We start from the raw sequence: 26,615 nt of genomic DNA on the forward strand, positions 1-26,615 counted from the left end.
TGTGTCTGACGCTCGCTCCGAGTTGGAGTTGATCATGGAGTCAGAGACTATGAAGGCATTGACCATGCATGAGCGTGTTCAAAAGTGCTTGGATGAGCTCCCAACAGATGTCCCAATGGATCGAACGGCATGGATGAATCACTTGTGTCAAGATGTACTCGTGGTGCCTGGAGCCGAGAGCCAGGATGCAGTGGTAACATCAGCGCCTCCGCGTCGCGGACAGTGGTCGCAACGCCTTGCAGATGCAGGGGCCAAGAACCTCCCGCATATCATGGAACAACTAGATCTTGTACACAAGGCCATTGTCTCTGAACGCACCAGCGTAGGAACGCGTCTCTCGCTGGATCTTCAGCGTGCCCGAACGACGGTCCCTGAAGCATCTGCACAGGCACAACAAGTCGCCGAAGAAGCCGAGGCTCTTCGGGCCGAGCTACGCGCTGCAGACCTGGCCTATCGAGAGCTGTGTGAACCAACGGCACCTGAGCGCGCAAGCACAGCAAGGGCGCTGGCGTCCGTGCATCGATTGGCGAGTGTCAAGCAACGAATGCAGATAACGCACGATCTGCTGCAGGCAGCAGACTCATGGTCATACGTGGAAGCTGATGTGTACGCGTTTATCAAAGATGCGCAGTACAAACGGGCGGCACAGCGTGTGGCTGATTTTCGTGACTCACTCGCGCATTTTGATGTACAGAACGATCATGTGTCGTCTCAACGGGCGCTTGCGACGCGCCTTACCGAGACTTTGCTCGACAAGGTATCTCCTGTCCTAGTAAGCAGTGTAACAGCGCTCGATGTCGAGGCCGTGGCGGAGTGTGCGCAAGTCCTGGCCTCCCTTCATAAAGACGAGGCCTTTGAGCGCCTCTACATGCACACACGCGCGGAGCAAGTACAGCGTGAATGGACAGATGCCGTGACGACATGCCAGTCTGCGCCTGATGCCATCGTGCGGCTGGGCACGGTCCTAGTGTCGCTCGTGCACCAAGAGGTGCACTTGCTTGCACCACGCCTGTTTGGCCATGCATCTCAGGCCGCTGTGCTGCTGACGTATGTGCTGCAGACACTCACGCCACCCATCTCGACATACATGGCTGATTCAAACGCGACTCTTCCTGATGTTGTGCATGCGTGCAACTGTGTGCGAACGTTTGCCAAGCAGCTGCATTCTTCCCTGTCGCACGAGTCCACGTCAGCAGCTGTAGCAGCAGCAGCAGCAGCAGAACCAGCCGCCTCCTCGCTGCTGGTGCCTCACGGCTTCATCCAGCTGCACATGCCAACTGACTGGCTTTCCCTCTTACGCGACGCGTTCGCGCCTTATCGTGCGACATATCGCTCGCAGGAAGAAGCCTTCCTCGCACAGGTGTGGACTCAAACGCAGGCCAACTATGATGCCCGGCTCGATCGTATTTGGGTGCGTGATTTGTCTGAGAATGAGGCGCCATGGGCCAAATGCGTGACAAGTGTAGCAGAGCTGCTGCGCTCGCAAGTGGCGCTCGCACACAAGCTAAGCGCAGATACCATGCACCGCATGTGGACACTGACAGGCGGTACGCATGTGCAAGATGCATATGCGGCTCTTACAGCTGTCTTGTATCCGAGTTTAGCGCATCGGCTGTCTGTAACGATCGACACTGTGTGCACGCGATATCGACAGCATGCGCGTCGGTCGGCACCGGCACCAGCGCGTGTATTGATGACCGATGATCTTGATGCATTGCACGACTGGAGCCTTGTTCGCGTTGGCGTGCAGTTCTTGCATGTCGTGCAGCAAGCTGCGCATATCGGTGACGAACTCAGCCCCAGTCGCTGTGCACGCGCACCGATGGCATCAGAGCAGGATGGATTCCTAGATACGGACTCGACTGATAGGCCGAGTCATGCTCAGTGGCAGAGCTTGGCGGCGACCACAGCGAGCGACGTCGCTGCATGTATGCAGTCGGCGGTCTCTACAGCGCAGCAGTTCATGCTGGAGCTGATTCTCACTGTGTTTCGACAGCATATTGATGCATACAGTACGCATGGCGCCTGGCGCCGAACATCGTCTACACGTGACGGAGGCGATTCACGCATGCGTGTGCCGACGTTTAGTCTAAGTCCGACGGAGGGCATGGTCCGTCTCGGGGAGGGTCTGTTGAATTTGCCGCGTCTGCTCGAAGCGCTCGTTGAGCGGGAGCTACCATGCTTTGCTTACGAGGCGCATGCGTTGCCATACGTGCGTGATGACGATGCGCCACGCATGCCACGAAAGCAGGGCACCTCAAGTCGCTCGCTATCGGTGAAAGTGTTGACGCATGACGAGGCCAACGACGTGTCAATGGCGTCATCGACGGACCAGATACTGAGTGCATGGCTGCGTTCGCTGACGCTAACACTCCTTGCGAGCGTGCAGAATGACACGCTACCGCGGATCGTAGCTACGCGAGACTATGAGAGACCCCAACTGGCGTCCGACATGGACTATCTCAGCACGATAGCGTCGGCGCTAAATGCATCGTCGGCCTCATTGCGTGAGTGGGCGGACGTCCTGCAGCTCGATCCGAAAGAGGCCATGGCCCTGCCAACAAGCAGCTCACTCCGGGCATCGCGAGCGTATGCGCTCGTGTGGGGGTAGAAAGAGAGAGAGAGAGAGAGAGAGAGAGAGAGAGAGAGCAAGAGAGAAGGTGGATCTACTCGGTCATGACTGCTACATTCGTGCCACTACTGTTTCTACTGTCACTCCTGCTTCTGCTGCTTCTGCTGGCGACGCTTGAGGACGGCGGCATACAGTTGATCAAGCATGTCGACGGTCGTTTCAAAGCTTACACAACCGTCTGTGATCGAAACACCATAGGCAAGATCGGCGCGTGTGCTGCCGTTTTTTGGCTCGCTCTGCTTGCCCTCATGGATATGTGATTCGATCATGATGCCTGTGATGGCGTCCTGGCCTTGCTCGATCTGCGCGGCTATGTCAGCCGAGCCCTTTGGTTGGTTTCGGTAGTCCTTGTTGCTGTTGCCGTGACTAACGTCGATCATGATGCTGGGATGCTTGTCAGATAGAGCTTTGAGCAGCTCCGCCTTACTGGTCGCCACACTCTCTGCATCATAGTTTGTGCCGCGCTTGCCGCCGCGGTGAATGATATGCAAGTCCTGGTTACCGGCCGTCTTGACGATGGCTGCCATGCCCTGGTCCGTGACACCCATGAATGCATGAGGCTGGCTTGATGCACGGATTGCATCGACAGCCACACCAATACCGCCATCGGTCGAGTTCTTGAAGCCAATCGGCATCGACAGGCCAGACACAAGCTCACGGTGCAGCTGTGACTCGGTTGTGCGAGCGCCAATCGCGCCCCACGAGTACAGGTCAGACAGGTATTGGGGCGAGATGGTATCGAGCACTTCACAAGCGACAGGGATGCCGATCTCCGTGAGATCCAAGAGCAGCTGGCGTGCAATGCGCAGACCTCGGTTGATTTTGTACGAGCCGTCGAGATCGGGGTCATTGATCAGACCTTTCCAGCCGACCGTCGTGCGTGGCTTTTCAAAGTATGCACGCATTACGACGACAAGGCCGTCTTTCCAGCGCTGCTCGTATGCCTCGTGCAGGCGGCGCGCATACTCTTTCGCCTGGTCAACGTCGTGGATAGAGCATGGGCCAACAATGACCAGCAGACGATCGTCTTCGCCACGAATCACACGTGCAGCCTCATCGCGGCCACGGGCGATTGTCGCCTTCGCCTTTTCGCTCACAGGCAATTCATGCATCAACAGGGATGGCGACATGAGCGGCTCGTAGCCCGTCACGCGCGTGTCATTCGCGTAGGTCACTTCTGTCATGCGGTATGTAGGTGTGTGGTTGTGCGTATGAAAATCGGCAAGCTTTCGGCGTGTTGTCGAAAGAACGAACGATCCGATTCGAATACTCGCTCGGTCTAAATAAGCGCAACAGATGGAGGGTGTGTGAGTGGATGAGTGGGTGGGTGCGCCTGACAGTTCGGTCGCCGGCTGTTGGCTTGCCAGTGACTCAGACCCTTGTCACTGACTAAACAACACGTGTGCGCCCCCTTCCTCCAGCGACGCCCGGTCTACGTACCATGGAGAGGGAGAGAGAGAGAGAGAGAGAGAGAGTGTGTGTGTGTGTGTGTATGTACGTGCGTACACGCATGCCAAGGGAGGGTGGTGAATCAAAGACGGGAGACTAGGAAGGAAACGAGGAAATCACAGTGGGTCAAAGGTGATCATGATAGGATGGGGGTGCCAGAAGAGCTGCTGCCGAGAGACGCCGACTTTTTCAGGACTTCGCGCGCCCAGTTCGCCGTCTTGCGTGTCTCTGTTCCATTGCCGCGGCTGCGGCCGAGCTTGATGTATTCAAATACCCATGGCTGCTGAAGCTTGACCATGACAGGGCCTGTAGGGTACGCTGTTGCGAGGTCACCCACGAGACCGATCGTGCTGCGCAGCAGGGTTTCGGAGCGGTCGATGCTGTCGGATGCAACTAGGCCAACGAATGCCAGTGTATAGTCCATGTACGGCAAGAGGACGTCCGCTTTGCCGGCCATACGGAAGCCTGACACAATGCCAACGTATGCCTCGGCAATGCCCTCGCGGAGGTCATTGACATATTCGACCATTTCATAGTCAGCGGTGTCAGGAGCATTCTGCACCATGCTCGCCTGCTGCAGGACGGCCATGGCCGTCGGCCAGGTACGACTCGAACGCAGGGCCGATGGCCATCGCAATATCGCCAAAGCAACTGAGAATGTGGGGCTTGACGTTGCGGTGCAACACCGGGCTCTGTAGGTCTTCGAACAGGGCCAGCACAAGTGTCTCGCTGTACTTGGTGGCGCGCTCAGCGAGAGATCGGCACACGTCGCCGACGATACCGACGCTGATCGTGCACAGCTGGTGCTCTTCGTGATTGCGCAGACCCTCAACAAGGAATGGAAGGAATGCATCGAGGTACTTTTCAAAGTCGGCCTCGAGTGCCACGATGACTGTGCCGACGGCGACGAACGCATCTTCCAGCACCGTTGGCTGCTTGGCGCTGTTTTGGATGAGCGTCAGCAGCGACGTCATCAGCCGGTCGCCAATAGGTGCCATGCCACTGTGCAAGCGGCGCACAGCTGCAATCATCACACTGCACAGGTTGCTCTGGAGCTCGGCCCAGTTGTTTCGGTCATCGAGGCCAATGAGCTGTGAGACCATGGCATTCAGTGCCTCTTGGCGCTCGAGGATGTGCACAAGAACGGTGCTGACTTGGTTCAGGCAGTCGCTCGCCGAGTTCGCGACCGTCGAAGCCAGTGCTTCATACGCAGACGTGCGGCTGTTCGACTCGTTCGTCGCGCGATCCGTCACCTGCATGAGCTGGGCCGCGATTGTTTCAAAGTACGGCGAGAGCGCTGTCGTCGGTGGGTCAGGATCATCGAGCGATGCCAGAATGCCCTTGTGCTCTGTTAGATTGATCAGCGCCCAGCAGCTGTGTGTAACGATGCGAGGCTCGTCGTGCAGGGAGCCGAGGAGCGCATGGATCAGCGCACCCAGGTGCATGTCTGGTGTGATGGCGTCGTGTACAAACTCACACATGCGCCCGAGAGTCCAAGCGGTCGTGTCCTTGACGGCGGCGGACGAGTCATGTAGCGTCTCCAGCACTGTCGGCAGCGCCTGTGTCACGAGGGTCATAAGCAAGCTGCTTTCGGGTCCATCCATGATGCTACCGAAGCACATAAGCGCCGCGTCACGACGGCGCCAGTCTGGCGACTTGATGTTGCCCTCGATGAATGGCACCGCCAGCGAGACGATCTGGTCGCCCACAACCTGTGCCAGCAAGCCCAGACACGTGCCGGCAGCCTTCGCAGTGTCCCACTCGTCCTCGTCGCTGTCCTCATCCTGCACGGTGAGCAGCTCCATGAGGACGGGCGCGATTTCCGGCAGAGCGATCTGAGCAAAGTGGTACGAGACGTGGGTCGGCTCTTCGTTGAACTCGAGCGCCTCTGCGGCTTCCAGCGACAGCTCAATTTCCTCGTCACAGACCGTGGACCAGAACTCGACGGCCTGTAAAGCGACCTTTGGCTCCGGGTCACGCATCCCCAGCACCGTCAGGCCAAAGAGTGCCTGCTCCATGTAGAAACGCATCTTGTCGTAATAGAGCTGCATAATGCGCACGAGATTCTCGAATGCCGCGACCTTGACAGGCACATGTGCCGACTGCGTGGCCTCGCAGACGACCTGCATGATAAAGTTGCGTTCGCCCTCACGCTCAAAGTTCAGCCGCACAAACTCGAGTGAGTTCAGAAGCGCCTGCAATGCGGCGAGCTGTACTTCGGGCGACGTCTCCTCCTTGCGGGCGCCCTGGATCACGGCCGTCAGAATCTCGTTCGACTGTGTCGCCAGGACCGCTGGGTCCACGACTTCGCATGTGAATCCAATCGCTTGAAGTGCTGCCTGTCGCTGGTATGGGTTCGTAAGGTCGCCGATCGCTGCGAGGAGCTGCGACACGAGGTCTGGCCACATGCCACGCGGCAGTTCAATCGCTGCCACCGCCGCCGTCACCTGCGCAGCGACAGTGCCTGCACGGTGCTCGCTGCTGCACAACGTCATAAGGACCTTACTTTTGACTTGGTCACGCGCGTCAGCAGGCAGACTGACCCAGCGCTCGGCATAGTCCTGAGCACGGCGAGCTTCACGAGCTGCGAGGGCATTTTTGAGTGCCAATCCTGAGGCTGTGCGGATATGAACGGGCGATGTCTCTGTGGCAAGTTCAGCAGACAGCGACGTCATGTACATGGGCTGAACGTGCGTGTGAGTACCAAGGATCAGGGGTCGTCAAGTCCATGACGTCGTCGGTGGCACAACACCCACCACCCACGGCATCAATACGTACGTAGTTGTCGCGAGCTGCTGCCTCCAGCGCATGCTCGGCAGATTGCCGAATCGTATGTTCTGGGAAGTGTTACTGGCGATCTCTCGAAGTGAGGACGTACCTGGTGAGAGCGAGTTGGTGAGCAGTTCACCGACATTCATCGTGGGCACGGAAAAAAGAAATCCACGTCGCTTGACGAGTACAGCAGTGCACACAACAAACACACACTTACACACTTAGACAATTACACACACACACACACACACGCACACACATTTGTGTGCCGGCGCCTCCGTCATCTGGGATTGGACAAGAGAAAAGTGTTTGTTGGCATATATGCAAATAAATCCCGACCGAGAATCTTTGCCTGCTGGACGCAGTTTTTGTCGGCTTTGGCTTTCACCGACCGGGCGTGGCACAACGGCGCGGCACATGCCACGCGAAACTGAACGAAACGAAACCAATGCTGGCTGGGCATGTGAATCTGTGCCCGGCAAGTCCCACCGCCATGGAGGAACTGCGGGGCCCACTAGCGAGCAGACAAACCCGAGTGTGCGCCTTGGGCGGAGGGACGGCAGTGCCAACACTCACTACCACTTCTCTGATTCGAGGCCAGCGGATTCGGAGCACGAATCTGCAGCTCACATGAAGTCATAGCTAGCGACAACAAAGCCTTTGTACATAGGGACATGCTGGTTCAGTGATGGTATGAATAAATGTATTGGACGATCCAGCACAAGTCCATGTGCCCATCGTCTAGCAAGCGTGGGATTGGACTGGCCTCGGCAAGTGTTGCAAAGAGAGAAAGTGTGTGTGTGTGTGTACCTAGTGAGAAAGCTATGAACGACGAGCACGGCTCGATGGCCGCGGAGATCCACGCGCCTCTGGCGCATTGCGCTTCTTGCGTGACTTGGACGCATTCGCTGCCGCAGCCTCGCGGTCCTCTTCCTCCTTGATGACCAGGAGCAGGAGCGTATGGCACCTCCGAGCGAGTTCCTGCGGTGTCCGACTCTTGATGAACCAATTGAACCGGAATTCCGGATACGCTAGAACATCAGCGCGGATCCGTTCATACACGTCATCTGCATGGAGCCCATAGTCCGCAAGCCGCACAAGCAAGAAACGGTCCTCGTCCTCGGAGTACGCCTTCCCTTTCGCCTGGTTGTACGAGATCTTGAGCTGCTCCAGTGGCGCTGCATATGCGTCGACTTTGCGTCGCAGGAGCGACTCATGCTCTTGCTGCTTCCGCCGCTTCGCCTCACCCTCCTCGATACGTTGTACAATACGCTCGCCATCACTCAGTTCATGCACGCGTGCCCAAAACACCTCCGAGTATGCACGCACGTCATCCTCGGTCTTGTCGCCCAGTCCGATTTCCTCAGCAATCGCTCCATAGGCTGTGCGGCCATGCTTTTCACAGCCTTTCACAAACTGTTGAAAGTCACGTCGATTCCATGCACTCATGCCTTGGGGCGCTAGCTCGTCTTTTTCTGCTTGCTCGGCTTCTGTAAGGGGCTCTGCTGCATCGATGCGAGCCTGCTCTTTCGCTCGCTGCTCTTCAGCGGCTGCTGGGTCGCTCGACTCGGACTTCGGCACCTGGTAGTGTAAGCTTCGTTGGTAGGCAGCCGTTTCGCGTTCCTGCAGCTCAATGAAACGTGCAGGGTAAAACTGCCACTCAGGCGTCGGCACCTGCTTCGGCGCACGAGGCGCTTTCGGCACGGCCGGCTTGCTGGTCGTTCGCATCGCATCGCGATAGTAGCTGTCGATCGAATAGTTCTGCTTCCGCTCACGCTTGGCAGGCTCGATCCAGATCCCCGTGCCCACGCCGGGCTTGCGGCCTTTGTACTGCTCGCCTTCCCACTCGTAGGCTGATTCGCTCTTGAGATTCGTCAACTCGTCGAGGCTCGTGAACTGCTGATACTTGGCCTGCAGCTCAGCTGTACGAGACTCGCCCTGTGCAATGATCGCGTCGATATCGTCCTTTACATCCATCGACTCTTTCGAGTTGATGATGCGCTCAGCACCATGTTGGATCATGTCGACAAGGTCCTCTTTCATCTGCCCGGCTTTCTGCTGCGCCGACGACGAGCGACCCTGTTGGATCACCAGCTGATCGAGACGCAACTTCTGCGCGGCTCTCTCGAGGATGCGCTCCTCGATCGAGTGGTCTGTCACGAAACGGTACACAAAAACCTGCTTCTTCTGGCCGATGCGGTGTGCACGGTCCATGGCCTGGAGGTCTGCCTGCGGATTCCAGTCACTGTCGAACAGGACGACGACATCGGCGCTCGTCAGGTTGATGCCCAGACCACCGGCGCGTGTTGTAAGCAGGAACAGGAACTTGTCGCTGTCTGGGCGGTTGTATTCATCGATCGCAGCAATGCGGTCTTCATGGACAGAGCTGCCGTCAATCCGGCAGTATGTATACTCGCGGAAGAGGCAGTAGTCTTCGAGAATATCAAGCATGCGGCTCATCTGGCAGAAAATCAGCACACGTGAGCCGCGCTCCTTCATCTTGCGCAGCAGCTTGTCGAGGATGTCCATCTTGCCGCTGTTGTACACCAGGTGCTCGTCCGTCGTGTACGGCGGCCCCGGCTCGGCGCCATCAAATAGATATGGGTGATTACAGCACTTGCGCAGCTGCATCACAATGTTCAACAGGCGTGTCTTGCCCTCTTTCTTTGAAAGAGCGCCATTCACAGCCTCAATATCTTTCTCCAGCAGCGACTTGTACCATTTGCGCTGCATATCAGAGAGACCGACAAACACATTGATTTCCTTTTTCGGTAGCAGGCTTTGTTCGACATCTGCCTTGACACGGCGCAATAGGAATGGCCGCAGAACCTTGTGCAGCTGCTGCACAATACTGCCATGACGGTCGGCATCGTCCTCGTGATCATCCTTTGGTTTCGCTTCGATAGCGTCGGCATCGTCGGCCTTGCTCGTCTCCGCGCCGGTGTCACCCTTGCGCTGGAACCATGCCTCAAAGTCGTCCGCCGACGAAAACACATCGGGAAGCAGGAAGTTTAACAGGCTCCAAAGCTCCATGAGATTGTTTTGCAGCGGCGTGCCGGTAATGAGCAAGCGACTTCGTGACGTAAATGCACGTACAATTTGCGAGAGCGCCGAGTCGACATTCTTGATACGATGTGCTTCATCAATCACAATATACTCCCACGAGAGCTTCTGGAGCGTGGGCTTTTCTCGCAAGCACATTTCATACGTTGTAACGAGCACGTCAAAGGCCTGCGGGAGAATGCGCTCGTGAATGAGCGCGTGGCGTTCCTCTTTCGAGCCCTGCAGCGTTACGATACGGAAGCCAGGCACCCACTTGTGGAATTCTCGTACCCAGTTGTCGAGTGTTGATTTCGGCACAACGACAAGATGCAGGCCTGGTGTATTGCGATAATGCTTCAAATAGCCCAGGAACGAAATGGTCTGCAGAGTTTTGCCCAGCCCCATTTCATCCGCAAGGATACCATTGATCCCGTTGTGGTACAAGGATATGAGCCAGTTGAGGCCTTGAATCTGGTAGTCTTTCATCGTGCCGCCTTCGACATACCCTGGGCTCTCGCGAAACATAAAGACATTGTCTTCGTCGTCATCGTTCTCATCCTGCATGAGCTCCTCATCTTCTTCCTTTTCGGTCTTGCGATGATGCCGTTGGTCGCTAGCAGCATCGCCCTTGCTTTTCCCTTGGTTCTTGCCTCCTTTGTTCTTTCCTCGCTTCTGTGTTGACTCGTCCAACAAACGCGCAAACTCTGGGTCGCGGTCTTTCTTCATATCAATAAAGTGCTGGAACAGTTCTGTCTGTCCCAGCAAGTAGCTGAAGCGTTTCAAGCTGTCGATGCTCTTTTGCCGGTTCATCTCGGTGCGACTAGCATCAAGACTCTCGTTCTGTGCCACACGCCGCTGTGCACGCTGCTCGCTGGCGTCCATGGTGCGCGAAGATTCAGCCTTTGTGACGTGATGGCTGTTGTCGCCGTCGTCAGCCACCATTCCGTTCTGTTCCACAAGTGTGTACGCAGGATAAATGACGGGGTGGGGGGACAGATGCGCTTGTCGTTGTTCCAAGCTCTCGGACCTAGCGAGATGGGTCAGACGTGTCGCGATTCTCCATCTGAGACGCGTCACTGGAACAGTGGGTCGTGTCCAACATATTTTCTCATATACCAAATTTTATCTACTACGACGATGATGGACTGGATGGCATGGTTATGAGTCTTTGCTTAGGCCGAACACCGAAAGCCCAGCCTACGTTAGCAAATGACAACCGTTCAATAGTCGAAAACCATGCAAGAAAAAAAAAAAAACACAGCACACCGTGCCAGATGCCAAGCGTGCGATGGATGACGTATCCATCGCAATACATTGTGCGTACGTAAGGAACAATTCTCGAGAGCCAAGCAAGTCTATCGCAGCGAGGCGCCCTGGCCCATATAGTGAGTATTTTCATCGCCGTATACGCGATGAAGAATGCCAAACTTGGGCTGGGCATCAGGTGCATGAGGGGCAAGGGCAGAGAGGGCGTCACGCACGGACTGCGCTGACGTGAGCGAAGGAGAAGAGACGTCCGATACATTGGCTGGCGATGCCTTTGTACGCTGAGCAACGTCGGTCTCGTGCATCGTGCGAACGGCACAAGTCAAATAGTGCTAAGGTTAGTGAATCCGACGTAATTGAGGTGCAAATGCAACCATACATACATTCCATCGGGCCTTGACTTCTTCCCAGAATGTCGGCAAGCTCGGGCGATATGCCGACATGGTTGCTGTCGAGCTGCGTTGTCCAGTGTGCTTGTCGAACTCATCCGCATGCGTTAGCCCATCAGCCTCGATTTGCATCGTTCCAACCATAAAACGTGTCTGATCACGCATCGACGCATGCACTGTGTACACAAGGGCACCTGCAATTAGAGCCCCACCTAGGGTTGAGAGCGCTGATAGACGAGTCATGTCGATTTGTAGTCTAGTTCCGTTTCTCTACTCTTGCTTTGTATGCTAAGACTTCCCTGCGTCAGTTATACTGTGTCAGTCGGACGAAAATAGGGAGTACGATGATCGACCCTTTTGTCTGAGCAAATGGCGTTCTCGCGAGACTTCGGGTCGGTCAATGAAATGTCGTCGATTCGTCTCACCTTGTCTTGACTGGCCATCACACACACCCCCACGGTTGAATGCGCATTGAGGCACATGCAATAATGTGGAGGGAACTTTGTACCTAGTAGGGGAGACATATTTTATCGCACAGGCTGCGCGCAACGCGCACGAGCCGAGACGCTAGTTGTGGTGGCTGAGTTGATCCACGATGCACGACGTTGCCACACGTCGTGATGAGAGTTTGGCAGGGCAAAGCATTCTGGCTCTCCGGCCCATCGTCGTCCGCTTCACCGACCCAACTATCGAAGACGCGCATGTAGACCTGATCTATGAACGAGTCAAGGATGAAAATGAACGGCGATGGCCCGACTTGGCCGAAGACACTGTGAGCCAATTTAAAGACAAGGTACGTGCTGTGCTGCAGACGACATACCAACCATGCTCAGCTTTGCAGAGCGCATACTCAGATGCAAGGAAAGAAGATTCGTCTTATCTATTTTGGGCGCGTATTGCCCCAGGGCGTGCGTCTCGCTTCGTGGCTCGATGCCCTCTCGATACCTGATGCTACAAGCGCAAGTGGGGGTGGCGGAAGCACGAAGCGTGAGAGTGGCTTGGAAGATGGTGTTTCGGTCCAAGATTGTCTTGATTCTCTGCGTGATGATGATCCCTTGCCGTATGAGCGAATACTTGTTGAACGTGTGCCACAAGAAGATGGCATGTACACTCTTCGGCGACCAGCGAATATCAGCAGCCATGTCACAAACTCCAAAAGTCATGGAAAACAACGCGACTTGGAACTGGATCATGTTGATCGTACGATGAAAGTGTGTGCAGTGTGCCTACCGACGATCTTTCTACAATGCTCGATTGGCGGCCAGCTGGATGCACATGAACCCAATGCGTCAGAGGCAGGTCCTAGTGTGTCAACGACGAATGAGCCGCGCGGCTTCGATCGTTTGCGCTACACGGCTGGCATGTCAGACATGGACATTCAGCTCATGCGTGAACAGTTCCATCGGCAAAGTGGTTTGCTGGGTATACGCAGTGGTGACGTGCTTCGGCAGCGCGAAGAAGACAATATGGTATATGCGATGGAAGACCAATGGATTGATAATATGGGGCAGGATCCCGTCCAGCGTCAAGTGTCCTCGGTATGGAAAAAGGGGATGTGGGGCCTATTGATTGGGTTTCTGTTTCCGCTGCTCCCGCTATTTTTTGTGTATGATTCGCCGATGATTCCGTGGCCGCGCCGCTCAGCCTTGCGTCTAGCGCATCAAGCTCAGGTTCTCCAACATACGCGTGAACTTGAGTCTTTGCTGGCGCAGCTGTCTGAACGCCTAGATGCCAGGTCAGGTGAGCTCGATACCGCGCAGCGAGCACGCATCGACAATGTCCGTCGCTCTGTCTTGATGCCGTTGGACCAATTTCGACAGAGTGTGGTGGAACGCGAAGCGACGCGAATGGACCAGCATGACAGTGGCACGGGATTCAATGGCAATGGATTGCGTACGCACACGACAGCCAACAACGCTGAGCCTCGCGAAGGTCGACAAGCACATGATAACGACGGCAACACGAACGACAACAGTGGCAGTAACTGGCGCGGGAACGGGAACGGCGAAGACGACGAAGACGACGACGATGAAGTAAACGAAAGCGACCATGTCGTCCGCGAAGGCGCCGCCGATCCAGCGTCTTGGCGGTCGCCTCTGGAGCGGCTTGGTGTGCGCGCTCCCCGGGTGAATCATTATGTTGTGTTTTCACCGGTCACGCTCTTTTGTATCATGATAGGGTTTTTGGTCAAGTACGTTCATCCACACAACGCTAACGCTAGTGTACTGGTTTGTATAATACGGTTTGCTTGGTAAAGGAGTGCGTAGTTCTACACAAATTCCCAAAACGCAGACGCGTGTCCAGGGGATGCTGGGGACAGCTGTGCCACTTGGCTCTCCAAGTGCACGTTCATTCTAGGGATTGGCTTACCCATCTGCGGGTCCGTTGGTGTTGTCATCCTCGTTGTCGTGATACGGAATGTCATCGTCGTCTGCATCGATCACCTCGTCATCGTCGTCGTCTTGGTCTTCCCTGTCACTAGCGTCTTTGTCATCTGCATCTCTGTCCTCGTCATCAAGGTCGTCATCATCCAAGGCAAACGCATTGTATAAATCACGCGATGGAAGTGATGACGAGCCCGAGCCGTGTCGAATCCAATCGAGTTGCATCGCTTCGTCATCGGGCAGATGTGTGTATGGACCACGCGCCCATGGAAGCAGGCGGTACCGAAGCGCAAAGATGACGAGGAGCAAGAGACCGATGAACAGCGCAAGCACAAGCACAGTGCCGATCCACGATGACGAGGAGCCTGAGAACACTGGGAGGAACGCAGTGTCGGCTTCAGGCCGGTCGGTCGGCAGGACACTTCCAAACACGTGACTTGTCTCGCCTGGGTCGACGTGGTGGTCTGGTGGAAGGGCAAAGGTTGGCTTCATGAGCTGGCGTGACGTGCTTGCATGGCCAGGGAACGACGATGCATACGCAGGCGGACTTCCAAGAACTGTCGTGGTAGGTGCGCCAGGCAGAGTGAGCTTTTGTTCGAGCGACCCATCGGGGAAGTTCCACGGCCGCGCTAGTTTAGGATCCTTCGCCGCTCCCCAGAACGTGAGTGACCATGCGCCGAAAGCGCCACGAGATGTTGACGACGATGAGGCATTGTTTCGATCGTCTGGCTCTGGGAGCTTGCCATGGTCAGACACTTCGATCGTCCATGTGCCGATGGGACTCTCGTTCCAGTGTTTCAGGGTCATGAACGTCCAGCCCGGGAACCCGTGTACGTCGTTGTCATAACGTCGCGGGCTCGCAAGCACACTCTTCGTGCCATGTGGTCCATACAGGGACACCTGGACGTCGCCGCGGCGTGGGTGTTCAATCCACACCTTGACAGTCACATGTTCGACAGAGGCCAGATTCGCCTCATTCATCATGGCTTGCGTGACATTCATGGTATTGTTGACCGGCTGCATAGGAGCGAAGCTTGCATTGACACCCTGCCGCGGCATCTCGAGCCAGGACTGGGGAGGAACGAGTTTGTGCTTGCGCGCATTTTCCACCAGTCTCGTCGCGTCGACGACACCGAATCCACTCTTGTGGCTGTACATGAGTCCAGCAGTGGTCCTTTGCCAGTCAGGGTCTTGCTCATTGACAGGCACGCTGGACTGGATGATCAGGTGCTGTGCATCGCGCCAGGTGAGCTCCGGCCGCACTTCTAGCGCCAGCGCCAGCACACCAGCCACAAGCGGAGCAGCGGCGCTCGTGCCACCATGGACCGATGTGCAGGTGCGATTCGATTGACCGCGCACATTGCTCGTTGTGATACTCAGATTCTTGCCAGAGCTCCATGCACTGGCAATGATAGCACTGCACATTTCTGAATAGTATGGGCGATGCCCGCTGCTGTCGACGGCGGCGATCGTAATGGTATAAATGGAATTCGTGTAGCCGTCAAAGTTGCATTGATCATCGAGACTGCCGCCATTCCCACCTGCAAAAACAAATAGACTGCCGCGACCCTTGCGTCCGTTGTAAATACCATTGAGCATCGCTTTGGCGACAAGGCCGTGCGGTCCATCCATACTGCGGCCAGAATCAGAGGGGCCCCATGAGCAGCTGTAGATGTCGCTGATCTGGTAGCCATAATTCAGGGCTGCAGCCTCGTCGGCGTCGCTGATAGGCGCGGAAAGGATCCGCACCGCTGCAATATGTGCATCGGGCGCGACACCAACACCACAGACATCATTCTTGGCCGCTGCAATCTCACCTGCACATCGCGTGCCATGTGTATCGTCAAACAAGCGTGGCCATGGCAGCTCTGTGTGGTCGTTGAAATCATACGAGGCAGCTGGCTCAAATGCATGCGCAATATCAGGATGCGTATATTCGACGCCATCATCAATCAGCGAGACAGTGACGCCTTTTCCCGAGGCAAGTTTCCATGCGCCTTCAATGTTCAAATCATGGCCTGGCATCTGCTCGTTCAGAATGTGCCACTGCTTGTAAAACAACGGGTCTCGGATGCCATATGCTTTTGCGAAGCTGTCTGTGCGATTGCTCGGCACAGGTGCGCGTGGCTCTTGTGGGTGATGCGATGCCAGCGGCAGTAGCGGCGGCGGTATGCCCGCGTTCCAGCTCGTTCTAGGGTATACATCAGACATAGAGCCTGGCTCGGGGATCGCAAGGCGCTTATGACGCATGCGGATCTTTTGGCGTTCTAGCGAGCGCACTGTATTGGAAAGGCATGCCATCGTCACACACTGTGAGCCGACGCATCGCTTCTCATGTCCGTTGTCGGACCACGCGGCGAACCGACGAAGCACAGGATCGTCCTGCTCCGGCACCTCAGCGAGCACTGATCGGCGAGCGATCGCATCAACTTTCTCTGCTCGTAGAAGCCAGTGGCCTTCAAGCTCGCCCACGCGCTCAACAAGCTCTGCATCCAGTGCACGAGCTACATGCTCCGGTGTCACTTGTGCGCTGCACGGATCGCGCTGCACAAGCTCAGCGACATAGTAGTGATGCGAGTCATACGTGCGCTTCTTGGGAAATGCACCCAGCACTGCTGGCATGCATGCTAGCACGCACACCAGTGCCGCAAGTGCCACGCGCATGCCGGTTGTCGTGGCAGCTGACGTACAGGATGGACTGCCTCGAGCGCTGAGCTTCTTTCCACACTCACGCGCCATACGATCTGCCTACACTTTGCTTGGCGCCAGACAGACTACTCATCACGTGATAAAACGCCCGAGACGCGAGCCCACTGTTCCACTGTCCCAATGCCTGGTCATCGTTGTACCTTGTTGTTCACACTCGTACGCTGCATTGTTGGCGCACCGTCAGGATGTCGACACACACATGAGCTTAAGCCCATGTGTGTGAGCCAAACCTTGTACTTGATAGCAATACGAATCCACTACGACATAGATATCCTACCCAATGTGACAGGTGCGCTTAGCTCTCACCATTAGTTCCTTGCAGTTTTCCCTTCGCCCGCTACTTGCTTCTATCTACCGCTCATTCTTCTACAACCGTTCACTGCGTGCCAGTAGCGGCAGCAGCACGCTTCGTGACATTTGCCGAGGCATCTTGCACCGATGACGAGGCGCCCTTGACGGCGGTGCTAGCCGCAGACTTCGGCTCATCCTTCTTGGTGCTTGGCTGCTGCTTGGCTGGCGGGGCGGTGCTGCTTCCACCCAGCATCGAGGCAAACAGACCCACCAAACCGAGAAGCACGGCAACCACAGCCGCATAGAATCCAACAATGTCCGACGACTGCTGCAGAACACGCAGCTTGTCCTGCTCGGTCGAAAGACGCTCCACAAGCACATTGGTGCGACGGCGGATCTGGTTCGCAAAGTGCTCGAGGCTCGACTTGGCAGCTGGTGGCTTGACCGTCTCATCGTCCTTGTCGTTGGTCTCCTGCTCCCTGTTCTGCTCAAGGGGCAGCTTTACACGGAACGTCTCGTCAGCAAACTTGGCAGCCTCCTTCGGGTCGTTGCTGATGTAAATATTGTCGAACTGGATGTCATCGTCCATCGTCCACAACTCAAAGCCAATACCGCCAATTGGCAGGAACTTGTTGGGCTGCTTGTCCTCAAAGTACTCGGGATTCTCAATCTTGCGAGGCGCCCACTCACCCTTGTATGCCGGGTTCGGGATCAGTGGCGGCGTCCACTTGCCCTTGTACGCCGGGTTCGCGACCATCGGCGCGGTCCATGTACCACAGCCCGACACGTCGTCACACTTCGGGTTCGGCACAGGAGGAGCGATCCACTCGCCATCTTCCTCATCGTCCCACTCCTCTGGCTTGGTAGCCTTGGGGTCCGGCACCATGAGGGGCTCCTCGTCCAGCCAGTCAATTGGTTTCTTGGCCGCTGGGTCCGCGATCATCGCTGGCGCATCCTCGTCCCAGTCCTCTGGCTTCACTGCCTCTGGGTCAGGGATCTGCGACTCGTCGACCCAATCTTCCGGCTTCGAGTCATTCGGATCGTCAATTTCCTTCGGTGGGTTCACCGCTGGCGAGAAGTCTTCCAGTAGGTTACCCTTCAGCACGGATTCCTCGTTGACTTGGATATCGAACGTGTTGTCAGGGTTGACAATGAGTGTGTACAGCGTCGATACCTTCGACACCTTCGCGTGAGGTGGCACCTTCAGGTGTTTCTCTTCCACATTGCCAGATACGGGGTTCTTGTGGCGGAAAATAAAGTGCAGCTTGCTGTCAGGCCCGCAGCGGTCCGGACCAAACATGATGGAGTATGGCGTCGTGTCGGCGAACTGCTTCGGGTCCAAGTCACTCTCGCTGCTGCTCAGCAGCTTGACATAAGCACCACCGCACGAAAGTCCATTCTGCATCTTGACTTCGTACTGCACGACCAGTGGCTTCGTGCCGTCAAACACAATCGGTTTGTCCAGCAGCGTGCTGATGGCGTGCTGCTTGGCCTTGCTCTTCATTGTCAGGGCCAGGTCACCAGGTATACCTGGGAACATCGATGCTTCCTCGACCGACCATACACCATCGTACTTGAACTCTTCTGCGCCACGCTGGAACTTGCTAGCCTGAGATGGCGTCCAGCGCGACTCCCAATCAGGCGTGAACTGCTCAACGAACAGGCCTCGGATGTTGCTGGGCACAAACGACTTAGCACTGTCGGCACTAACGCCGGACGCTTGCAGCGCAAGCAGCGCAAGCGCACTCGTACTCACTGCACCGCTGAACGACTTCATGGTGATGGTAGCAGACAAAAGGAGTATGAATCGAAAGAACACGTGCAACAACCAACCGCGCCGGATCCACGCGTGAACATAACCCGGGGCTGGGGAATTGGACACAGAACGTTCCACGTGGAGAGTTCCGTGCAAGGGGTCGAATTTTCCAGGGCGGCCCATGCGCTTCGCTGCAGGACACGTGGCATGCATGCATCATCGTTATCTTCATCTACTTAGGGAAGATGCGCTAGGAGCTTTTGGACCTGTTCGTGAACAGCGCGGCGACTGGTACCGCCAATGGCATTTCGGCGCTCCACACTCTGTTCGGGATCCCAGACAAGTTTGACATCGTCCTCAAATGCGGGATGGAGCGTACGCAGCTCGCTGAGCGTAAGGTCGGATAGCTCACACTTGCGGTCCTCAGCAAGCTTGACGGCCGAGCCCGAGATGTGGTGCGTTTCACGGAACGGAATTCCTTTGCGTACAAGGTAGTCCGCCAAATCAGTTGCTAGCATATCTGTGGTCAGTGCCGCACGCATCTTCGTAGCATGGATGCTCATAGTGCTCAAGACGCCCGTTAGGATCTGTACGCACGCCTTCGTCGTGTCCACAGCATCGAACAACGGCTCCTTGTCTTCTTGAAGGTCTTTGTTGTACGTAGAAGGGATGCCCTTGAGCGACATCATAAATCCACTCAAATGCCCGAATAGGCGCCCGCTCTTGCCGCGGAGCAGCTCCAAACTGTCTGGGTTCTTTTTCTGCGGCATGATGGATGAACCGGTGCTGTAAGCGTCGCTCAATTGCACGAACCCAAACTCCGACGACGAATAGATAATGAGGTCCTCGGCCATCTTGCTGACATGCACAGAAAAGAGCGATGTCCACATCATCATCTCAACAATAAAGTCCCGGTCTGAGACGCTGTGCATACTGTTCGATCCTACGACGTCAAAGCCGAGCTCCTTCGCCAGAGCTTCTCGGTCCAAGCCAGCAAATGGATTCCCAGCCAGCGGCCCCGCCCCGAGCGGAAGCATCGCGACTCGTGGACGCATCGCGCGCAGACGGTCCAAGTCGTATGCAAAGTACGTCGCATGCGACAAAAGCCAGTGAGACCAGCGAATTGGTTGTGCACGCTGAAGATGCGTGTAGCCTGGCATCAATACATCCACTTCATTTTCCGCTCGCTTGGCCATGACACGTAACAAGTCTGCCATGAGCGCGACAAGTGCATCGACCTCATCCAATAGCCACATGCGCATATCTGTTGCGACCTGGTCATTCCGGCTACGTCCCGTATGTAGCTTGCCTGCCACAGGCCCAATAAGTTCTTTGAGCCGTCGCTCATTCGCTGTGTGGATGTCTTCATCCTCGGGTGCTGCCTGGAAGGTGCCTTTTTTCCATTCTTCTCCCACGCGAGCAAGTCCCTCGCGAATTTCTTCTGCTTCCTTTTCACTCAAAATTCCACAGCCGACGAGTGCTTTCGCATAGGCCTGTGACCCACGAATGTCCTGGGCCCACATGCGCTTATCGTACGATAGCGATTCGTTAAACGCATGCATAACCGGATCCGTTTCTCCCGTGAAACGACCACCCCAGAGCTTCTTTTTTGTAAAGTCTTCTCCCGACATGAATGGCAAGTGCTAGGATTATATAGTTTGATTTAGTTTCGTTTCAGAGCAAGATCCCTCACAAAGTCAGGTGCCAAGAAACATCCGATGGGTTCCAAACTTGTCGATCTGACCACACTGGCACTACTGATAACCTTTTGGGTATGTGGAGACATCCTATCAACAACAGTGAAATATCAAATAAAACTACTGTTGAGCACATTGCACATTCGGCTCGTCAGAGTCAAACATGTCTTCCTGTCGCTTTTGTTGGTGCTGAGTACCAATGTGGGTGCCGAACTGTGTGTGAGGTCTGTCAAGATATAACGTACATCATCCATGGTTCCAGACACAGTTGTAACATCCTCTTGCAAGTGCTCAGGCACCGATAAGACAGGTCGTCTAGGAGGAAGCAATGCCTCAAGTGTCTGGGGAGGGTGGGGGTTAGCACACACACAAACACGCACGTACCTTTGCATCAACAGATGAGGCCCATTCATCAGTTGGAAATTCAATGTTCCATTGAATGAATAGATCACCTTTCCGGTCGTAGTAACGCTGGTCCATCATGCCCTCACCACGAATAACATCTACCTGACCAGGTCGGATGACTTGTCCCCTCTTTTGTGTTACATGGATGTGGCGGCCATCAAGATGTGTGAGTATCGTACGAGAAAAGCCCGTCAAGGCTTCAGACAATGTGATAGTAACGTTGGCAAGCAAGTCCAAGTTCCGAACTTGGAACGTGCTATGAGGCTTCTGATGGAGCTCAAAGATGATGGATGCAGGCTTGGTGTCAGGAAGCTGATCGCCCTCACCCTCAAACACTATGCGCTGCTCATCATAACCACCACGCGGGATATCGAGGCGCAGCTTCGCTTTGGCACCAACGACACACCTGCCTCGGCACTTTTTGCATTGATCCTTTTCTCGGTATTTCTTGCCCTTGCCGTTACAATCAGAACACGTAGCCATTGTCTGAGAAATAAGGCCATTTCCAGCATGACGCTGTTGAAGGAGCCGGCCCTTGCCACCGCACGTAACACAGTCTTTCTGCACAGTACCTGGCTTGCCGCCTGTTCCGTGACAATGCGAGCAAACGACATTCTTTTCCAACGAGAAATGCGCTGTCTTGCCATTGTATAAATCTTCCAAAGTAACGTCGTATGGAATCACAGAATCCTGCGCACGGCGCGGTGCTCGAGGCCCCATGCCAAAGCCTGATGCACCGAACATGGAAGCTAAACGTAAGTGTCACACGATGCCGTACGTACCCAGTACATCATCCATGTCAACGCCACCACCAGGGAATCCGGGTCCTCCATCTTCACCATACTTATCGTAGGCAGCACGTGCATCAAGATCTGACAGTGTCTCATATGCATTAGCCACTTCCTGGAAACGCTGCGATGCAGTTTCGTCGCCAGGATTCTTGTCCGGATGATTCGCAAGCGATTGCCTTTTGTACGCTTTTTTGATTTCATCAGTCGATGCGTCTGGCGCAACACCCAAGACATCATAGAGCCTCGAGTCCACCACCATACCGACTCTATTTGTCTTCTCTTGCTAACGGGCGCAAACGCCAGCTATGGTCGATCTCGCTGACACACGACGATGCTTCAATTATCGCGCGCCGATTCGGAGGCAACGTGGCCCGATCGAAGAGCGCTTTTGAGACACTTACTAACTCGCTTACATACACAGGTATCACACTCACCCTTCGCACGATTGCATTGCATGGCTGACTTTTATGTGCGTGCGGCGCGCACCATGCAGGATGTGCTTGCACATCGCGGTTCGATCAAAGCGATTTCTGCCGGAAATGGTGATTTGAATCATGCAAAGCGCATCATGGCACTGGTGGTCAACACGTTGTCGTATCGAACGGTGCTTCTGCACATATTGAAGCAGGTCGATATGGCGAAGAAGGAACCTAAATGGTTTGGCGGTGCGTCTCCATTGAATCGCAAAGCAAGCGATGCATCATCAAATGCACCAGGGATGGCAGATTGTGTCATGCTCGTCCTGTTACACGATCTTTTGTTTACGTCGAGAGGCATTCAGGCAGCCAAGGCGTGGCCGCCCCGAGTGTGCATGGAGAAATACAAGTCTCAACTACACGCCGAACTTGTTCGTCTGCAGATCCGCCAAGGTAAAAAAAGTGCTGAAGAATTGCGCTCAGGTGCAGCCGAGCGCCGACTCGCTGCGCGCATTCCGCGTTGGTGCCGAATCAATACGCTCAAGATTCGTGAAATAGATGCCATCCAACAGCTGGAAACAGCAGGCTTTGAGCTCGTCAACAATACAATTCTCACGAAAGAGTACGTACATTCAACACTAATGGAAGATCGCAGTTTTCTCGCTCTCATCATGTGAGGAACGTGCTGGCATTTCATTCTAAAGCCACGTCGAAACTCATCAGTCTCCCCCTATTCAAATCAGGTGGTCTGATCATGCAAGACTTGGCCAGCTGCTTTCCAGCTGAAGTGCTAGGTTTTCATGGGATTCATGACGAAGACGTGCATGCTCTTGATGCCACAGCTGCCCCGGGCAACAAGACCACGCACCTCAGCGCACTTATGCAAGGACAAGGTACATTGACTGCACTAGAACGGGCACCACAGCGATACAAGACACTTGTAAGAATGCTCGATCGCGCAGGATCTTCGTCTAAGCATGGTGGAAATGTGAATCCAAAGAGTAAAGACTTCCTCTCACTTGACCCTGAAGACGAGGAATGCGCCAAGATTCGTTACATGCTTCTTGATCCCAGCTGCTCAGGAAGTGGCATCGTCAATCGATTGGACTATTTGACCAGTCAAGACGATGAACAAGACAACTTGGAACAAGTGATACCCGGTGACCAACACACCAAAGCATTTGACGCACGACTTGCTAGTTTGGCTAGTCTGCAACAGCGCATGATTCAGCACGCTATGAAGTTCCCCAATCTAGAGCGCTTTACGTACTCTACTTGTTCCGTTCACGCGGAAGAAAATGAGCATGTGGTCCGGCAAGTACTAACCTCGCCCGAAGCGCGCCAGGGTCATTGGTCATTAGCACCTCGTTCTGACGTCATTCCTACATGGCCAAGTCGCGGACTAGCAGAAGCGTGTGGCGGCGATGAGACTATGGCAGATTGCCTCATACGTTGTACGCCAGGGGGCCAAAGCGAATGTGCCGACAACAGTGTACATTGTGATGCGACGAACGGTTTTTTTGTCTGTTGCTTCGTCCGCACTCCTAAGATTTCCGTGCAGGATTCACCGCCGCCTTTGAAACGGAGGCGCCGTTAGGACGGCATTGCTAGAATCGGTGCCTCATCCGGCCATGCGCCCACTGATTGAATCTGTGCAATCGTTTCCTCGTCGCCATACATAATTGTCTGGTTTCGCGAGAGTGTATGCGACACTGTGCCAATCCACACGGGGTCTTCTCTCACTGTATATACCTCATAGCATGTAGCCCATGGCACGACATCTGACCATGACAGTACACCATTATGCCATGTAGCATCAGCCTCTAGGTACTGGGATGAACTTATCTCAATCTGTCCAATGAGCACAGAGCCTGATACACCCAGTATGACATGCACTTCGTTCTCATAAATATCTTCTGGCAGAGTCAATTCAACTTTATAAAGTTGCCATCCATTAACTCTTTGAATACTTTCACATCCTCTGAGCAACCGTGAACCGACATGAATGCAGGGCACAATTTTTGCACCTTTGGCGCAGACTCGAAGTGTAGCGCTGCGAGAGGATGCTTCTCGAGGCATCGGCGCTAAAGCTAGAATCGGAATGTACGATTCAGAAGACACTTCTACACAAAGTGATTGTGATCCGCTCCATGCATCTTCGCAAGACAAATGTGTATGAACAGCGGCTTTTACATACGTGCCACTTTCATTAAGAACATATTTGACATTGGGCCATGCTAAAGTCGGTTTAGGTGCACTGACGCCTTGATCCGACCAGCCATGCTCCTTGTCGTGGTACACATTTCGGCCTTGCACGAACCAGTGTGTCCCGGATCCCAAGCAGAAATTTGTGCGGAATCCATAACCATGTGTTGAATCACCGTGCCATAAATACGCTCGATTAGGGAAATACTTGGTGATGCAATGCAGCCCGTCTTCCCAGAACTCACAGTCCTCTTTCCACCACGCATCCCACGAACGAGCAGGGGGCGAATCATGTTCCCAAGTCCAGCCGGGAGCAAATAAGGCTACACTCAGATTGTATCGTTTACCGCTAGCGAATCCTTCGTTCCCCAAATGCAGACCAAGAAGGTCGATAGCTTTCGTTGCGTCGTGACCCCCAAGGCAATTACGTCCGAACACGTCCACACCCATAAACACATTATAGCGAGGAAACAGACAATGATCAGCCATCGAAACAGTATGCTCAAGACAAGGGTTCAGAAATCCGTGCTTGCATCGCTCTGGATGCGACCAAGTGTAGTTGATAAAGGCAGAAGAAGCAGCTTGAATGTACGGTGCATTGGCGATAGTCATGGCATCTTGCCACGCAAGCTGACCTTCGGGGTATGTCACAGAGTCGTACCAAACGACATGCCAGACTGGTCTGCTTTGCTGACCTTTTTCACGGAAATATTGGACCCAACGCCTGAGTCGTACAGCATTGTGTAACCGATCCAATCTCTGCAAGATTGGGTTTTGAAATGGATTCAGTTGCAAAGAGGTTTCAACATTGACAAGAAAACCATCAATATCATATGCAGCGGCCAAAAGCACAAGTTGATCTGCAAAGTGCTCCGAAAGTTCGACACGCACCGGAGTGCGCCATTTTGGATGGGGTCCATCAAGTAAGAGCTTCAGATCTGACTTCGACTGGTCCCACTCGAAGATTAATGTGCCTAAAACTTTCGTACCATGGAATCGAGCCGCACGAATCCATCCAGCAGGAGGAAGTGAGACTCGTTTGTGTGAGAAGTATACCATCAAATCGGTGCAAGCCCAACGTTCAAATGTATATCCTTGAGCATGGGTCTCCTCGGCGTAGCCCCCTTTAAAGTCATGGCAGACAAGTAGGCATGGCTTGTTCTTGTATAATGGAACCGCTCGCGTTGGAGAAATTGGAGCTGCCGGAAGTTTTGAAACGTATTCATCCATAGCATTCAATGACTCAAAGAAAGCGGGCCGCTCAGGTGGCCCAAGCGCCACACCATCATGCTCCTGAACCGGCATTCTAAGGCGGTCAAGAGTCCAACTTCATGAGCCTCCACTTGATGATATTAAGTTCTTTTCGGTCGCCATGTCGTTCAACGACTTGGAGCAGGGTCGCCTTGTTCCGGACGAGCCTAGACACCAATTAAGTGAGGATTCAGGACATGAAGCAAGCCGTGTTGAGAGTCAGGCATTCATGCATCTCACGGAACAAGTAGGATTGCATGTGTTTCGTATTAACGCAAATGTGGCAACACTCGAAAAACTTGACGCTGACCTGCGAAAAGCCACGGACGGGGATCAAAGCAAAACGGACAAAATTATGAAGCACTTTGCAGACCTGTGCGAACAGACACGAAGTATAGTGAAAGAAGCAACCGAAGATGTCAAGAGTCTTTCCCGATTTCCGGTTGGCGGCACGGGGGGGGCAGTGCGCCGCACGTCACCGTCTCGGCTGATGCAGGTCAAGTTACAGCATGACTTTCAGGATGCCCTAGCTGCATTCCAAAAAATCCAAAAATCTGGCATCCGCAAAGAAAAAGTGGCTTTGGCACACGCGAAGCAACGAGGAAATGAAGCCAATAGCTTGGAAACACAATCTGAGAATCAGCCACAGCTACAAGAGCAGCAGCAAACTCAAGTACATGTTTCTCGGCTAACCAATGAGGAAATCGAGTTTCAGGAATCTATTATTGCTGAGCGTGAGGCTGAGATTCGCGAAATTGAACAAGGTGTGCAAGAGCTAAATGAGATCTTCAGAGATCTCAGCCATATCGTTCAAGAACAGGGTGGAATGATTGATAACATCGAGTATAATATTGGCAATATTTCTACTAGTGCTCAGGGTGCTGATCGCGAGCTGTTGCGCGCAAATACGTACCAGCGTCGTGCAAAGCACCGTGGGTTGTGTCTCACAATGATTGTCGCTATGGTGGTAGCTTTAGTGCTTGTGGCGGTACGTATTGTGCATCTAACGATCAGCTGTTGGGATAGTATTTGTGAAAAATAATTGCATTAGTTACCTACTAATGCAACCTATATCAAGTATTCGTTATCCGAGCATGTCTTGGATCACAATCTAGTGTTTTGACATTGTAAGTAATTTGATATAGAAATTTCCGTGTTAC

General features: G+C 54.3%; 14 protein-coding genes across 14 annotated transcripts; 4 read left to right on the plus strand and 10 right to left on the minus strand.

Annotated features, from left to right (window-relative positions):
- Positions 1–115: 115 nt before the first annotated feature.
- On the plus strand, positions 116–2,611 carry MGL_3810 (uncharacterized protein; the record flags this gene model as incomplete). Its single annotated transcript, XM_001728970.1, has 1 exon — positions 116–2,611. The coding sequence occupies one exon, from the start codon at positions 116–118 to the stop codon at positions 2,609–2,611; it is 2,496 nt and encodes an 831-aa protein (XP_001729022.1).
- Positions 2,612–2,712: 101 nt separating this feature from the next.
- MGL_3811 (uncharacterized protein) lies at positions 2,713–3,816 on the minus strand (the record flags this gene model as incomplete). Its single annotated transcript, XM_001728971.1, has 1 exon — positions 2,713–3,816. One exon carries the CDS (start codon positions 3,814–3,816, stop codon positions 2,713–2,715), a length of 1,104 nt encoding a protein of 367 aa, XP_001729023.1.
- Positions 3,817–4,217: 401 nt separating this feature from the next.
- MGL_3812 (uncharacterized protein) lies at positions 4,218–4,538 on the minus strand (the record flags this gene model as incomplete). The annotated part of the gene is made up of 1 exon (XM_001728972.1): positions 4,218–4,538. One exon carries the CDS (start codon positions 4,536–4,538, stop codon positions 4,218–4,220), a length of 321 nt encoding a protein of 106 aa, XP_001729024.1.
- An 88-nt stretch (positions 4,539–4,626) lies between these two features.
- Positions 4,627–6,999, minus strand: MGL_3813 (uncharacterized protein; the record flags this gene model as incomplete). Its single annotated transcript, XM_001728973.1, has 3 exons — positions 4,627–6,765; positions 6,860–6,873; positions 6,960–6,999. The coding sequence occupies 3 exons, from the start codon at positions 6,997–6,999 to the stop codon at positions 4,627–4,629; spliced, it is 2,193 nt and encodes a 730-aa protein (XP_001729025.1).
- Positions 7,000–7,675: 676 nt separating this feature from the next.
- MGL_3814 (uncharacterized protein) lies at positions 7,676–10,837 on the minus strand (the record flags this gene model as incomplete). Its single annotated transcript, XM_001728974.1, has 1 exon — positions 7,676–10,837. The coding sequence occupies one exon, from the start codon at positions 10,835–10,837 to the stop codon at positions 7,676–7,678; it is 3,162 nt and encodes a 1,053-aa protein (XP_001729026.1).
- A 413-nt stretch (positions 10,838–11,250) lies between these two features.
- On the minus strand, positions 11,251–11,466 carry MGL_3815 (uncharacterized protein; the record flags this gene model as incomplete). Its single annotated transcript, XM_001728975.1, has 1 exon — positions 11,251–11,466. The coding sequence occupies one exon, from the start codon at positions 11,464–11,466 to the stop codon at positions 11,251–11,253; it is 216 nt and encodes a 71-aa protein (XP_001729027.1).
- Positions 11,467–12,404: 938 nt separating this feature from the next.
- On the plus strand, positions 12,405–13,805 carry MGL_3816 (uncharacterized protein; the record flags this gene model as incomplete). Its single annotated transcript, XM_001728976.1, has 1 exon — positions 12,405–13,805. One exon carries the CDS (start codon positions 12,405–12,407, stop codon positions 13,803–13,805), a length of 1,401 nt encoding a protein of 466 aa, XP_001729028.1.
- A 111-nt stretch (positions 13,806–13,916) lies between these two features.
- On the minus strand, positions 13,917–16,556 carry MGL_3817 (uncharacterized protein; the record flags this gene model as incomplete). Its single annotated transcript, XM_001728977.1, has 1 exon — positions 13,917–16,556. One exon carries the CDS (start codon positions 16,554–16,556, stop codon positions 13,917–13,919), a length of 2,640 nt encoding a protein of 879 aa, XP_001729029.1.
- Positions 16,557–17,019: 463 nt separating this feature from the next.
- MGL_3818 (uncharacterized protein) lies at positions 17,020–18,711 on the minus strand (the record flags this gene model as incomplete). The annotated part of the gene is made up of 1 exon (XM_001728978.1): positions 17,020–18,711. One exon carries the CDS (start codon positions 18,709–18,711, stop codon positions 17,020–17,022), a length of 1,692 nt encoding a protein of 563 aa, XP_001729030.1.
- Positions 18,712–18,926: 215 nt separating this feature from the next.
- Positions 18,927–20,321, minus strand: MGL_3819 (uncharacterized protein; the record flags this gene model as incomplete). The annotated part of the gene is made up of 1 exon (XM_001728979.1): positions 18,927–20,321. The coding sequence occupies one exon, from the start codon at positions 20,319–20,321 to the stop codon at positions 18,927–18,929; it is 1,395 nt and encodes a 464-aa protein (XP_001729031.1).
- Positions 20,322–20,744: 423 nt separating this feature from the next.
- MGL_3820 (uncharacterized protein) lies at positions 20,745–21,842 on the minus strand (the record flags this gene model as incomplete). Its single annotated transcript, XM_001728980.1, has 2 exons — positions 20,745–21,541; positions 21,575–21,842. The coding sequence occupies 2 exons, from the start codon at positions 21,840–21,842 to the stop codon at positions 20,745–20,747; spliced, it is 1,065 nt and encodes a 354-aa protein (XP_001729032.1).
- Positions 21,843–22,037: 195 nt separating this feature from the next.
- MGL_3821 (uncharacterized protein) lies at positions 22,038–22,676 on the plus strand (the record flags this gene model as incomplete). The annotated part of the gene is made up of 1 exon (XM_001728981.1): positions 22,038–22,676. One exon carries the CDS (start codon positions 22,038–22,040, stop codon positions 22,674–22,676), a length of 639 nt encoding a protein of 212 aa, XP_001729033.1.
- Positions 22,677–23,592: 916 nt separating this feature from the next.
- MGL_3822 (uncharacterized protein) lies at positions 23,593–25,263 on the minus strand (the record flags this gene model as incomplete). Its single annotated transcript, XM_001728982.1, has 1 exon — positions 23,593–25,263. The coding sequence occupies one exon, from the start codon at positions 25,261–25,263 to the stop codon at positions 23,593–23,595; it is 1,671 nt and encodes a 556-aa protein (XP_001729034.1).
- A 313-nt stretch (positions 25,264–25,576) lies between these two features.
- MGL_3823 (uncharacterized protein) lies at positions 25,577–26,497 on the plus strand (the record flags this gene model as incomplete). Its single annotated transcript, XM_001728983.1, has 1 exon — positions 25,577–26,497. One exon carries the CDS (start codon positions 25,577–25,579, stop codon positions 26,495–26,497), a length of 921 nt encoding a protein of 306 aa, XP_001729035.1.
- Positions 26,498–26,615: the final 118 nt, after the last annotated feature.

The sequence above is a fragment of the Malassezia globosa genome, assembly GCF_000181695.2.
Source record: "Malassezia globosa CBS 7966 chromosome Unknown mgl_sf_12.1, whole genome shotgun sequence".
NCBI classification, from domain to species: Eukaryota; Fungi; Basidiomycota; class Malasseziomycetes; order Malasseziales; family Malasseziaceae; genus Malassezia; species Malassezia globosa.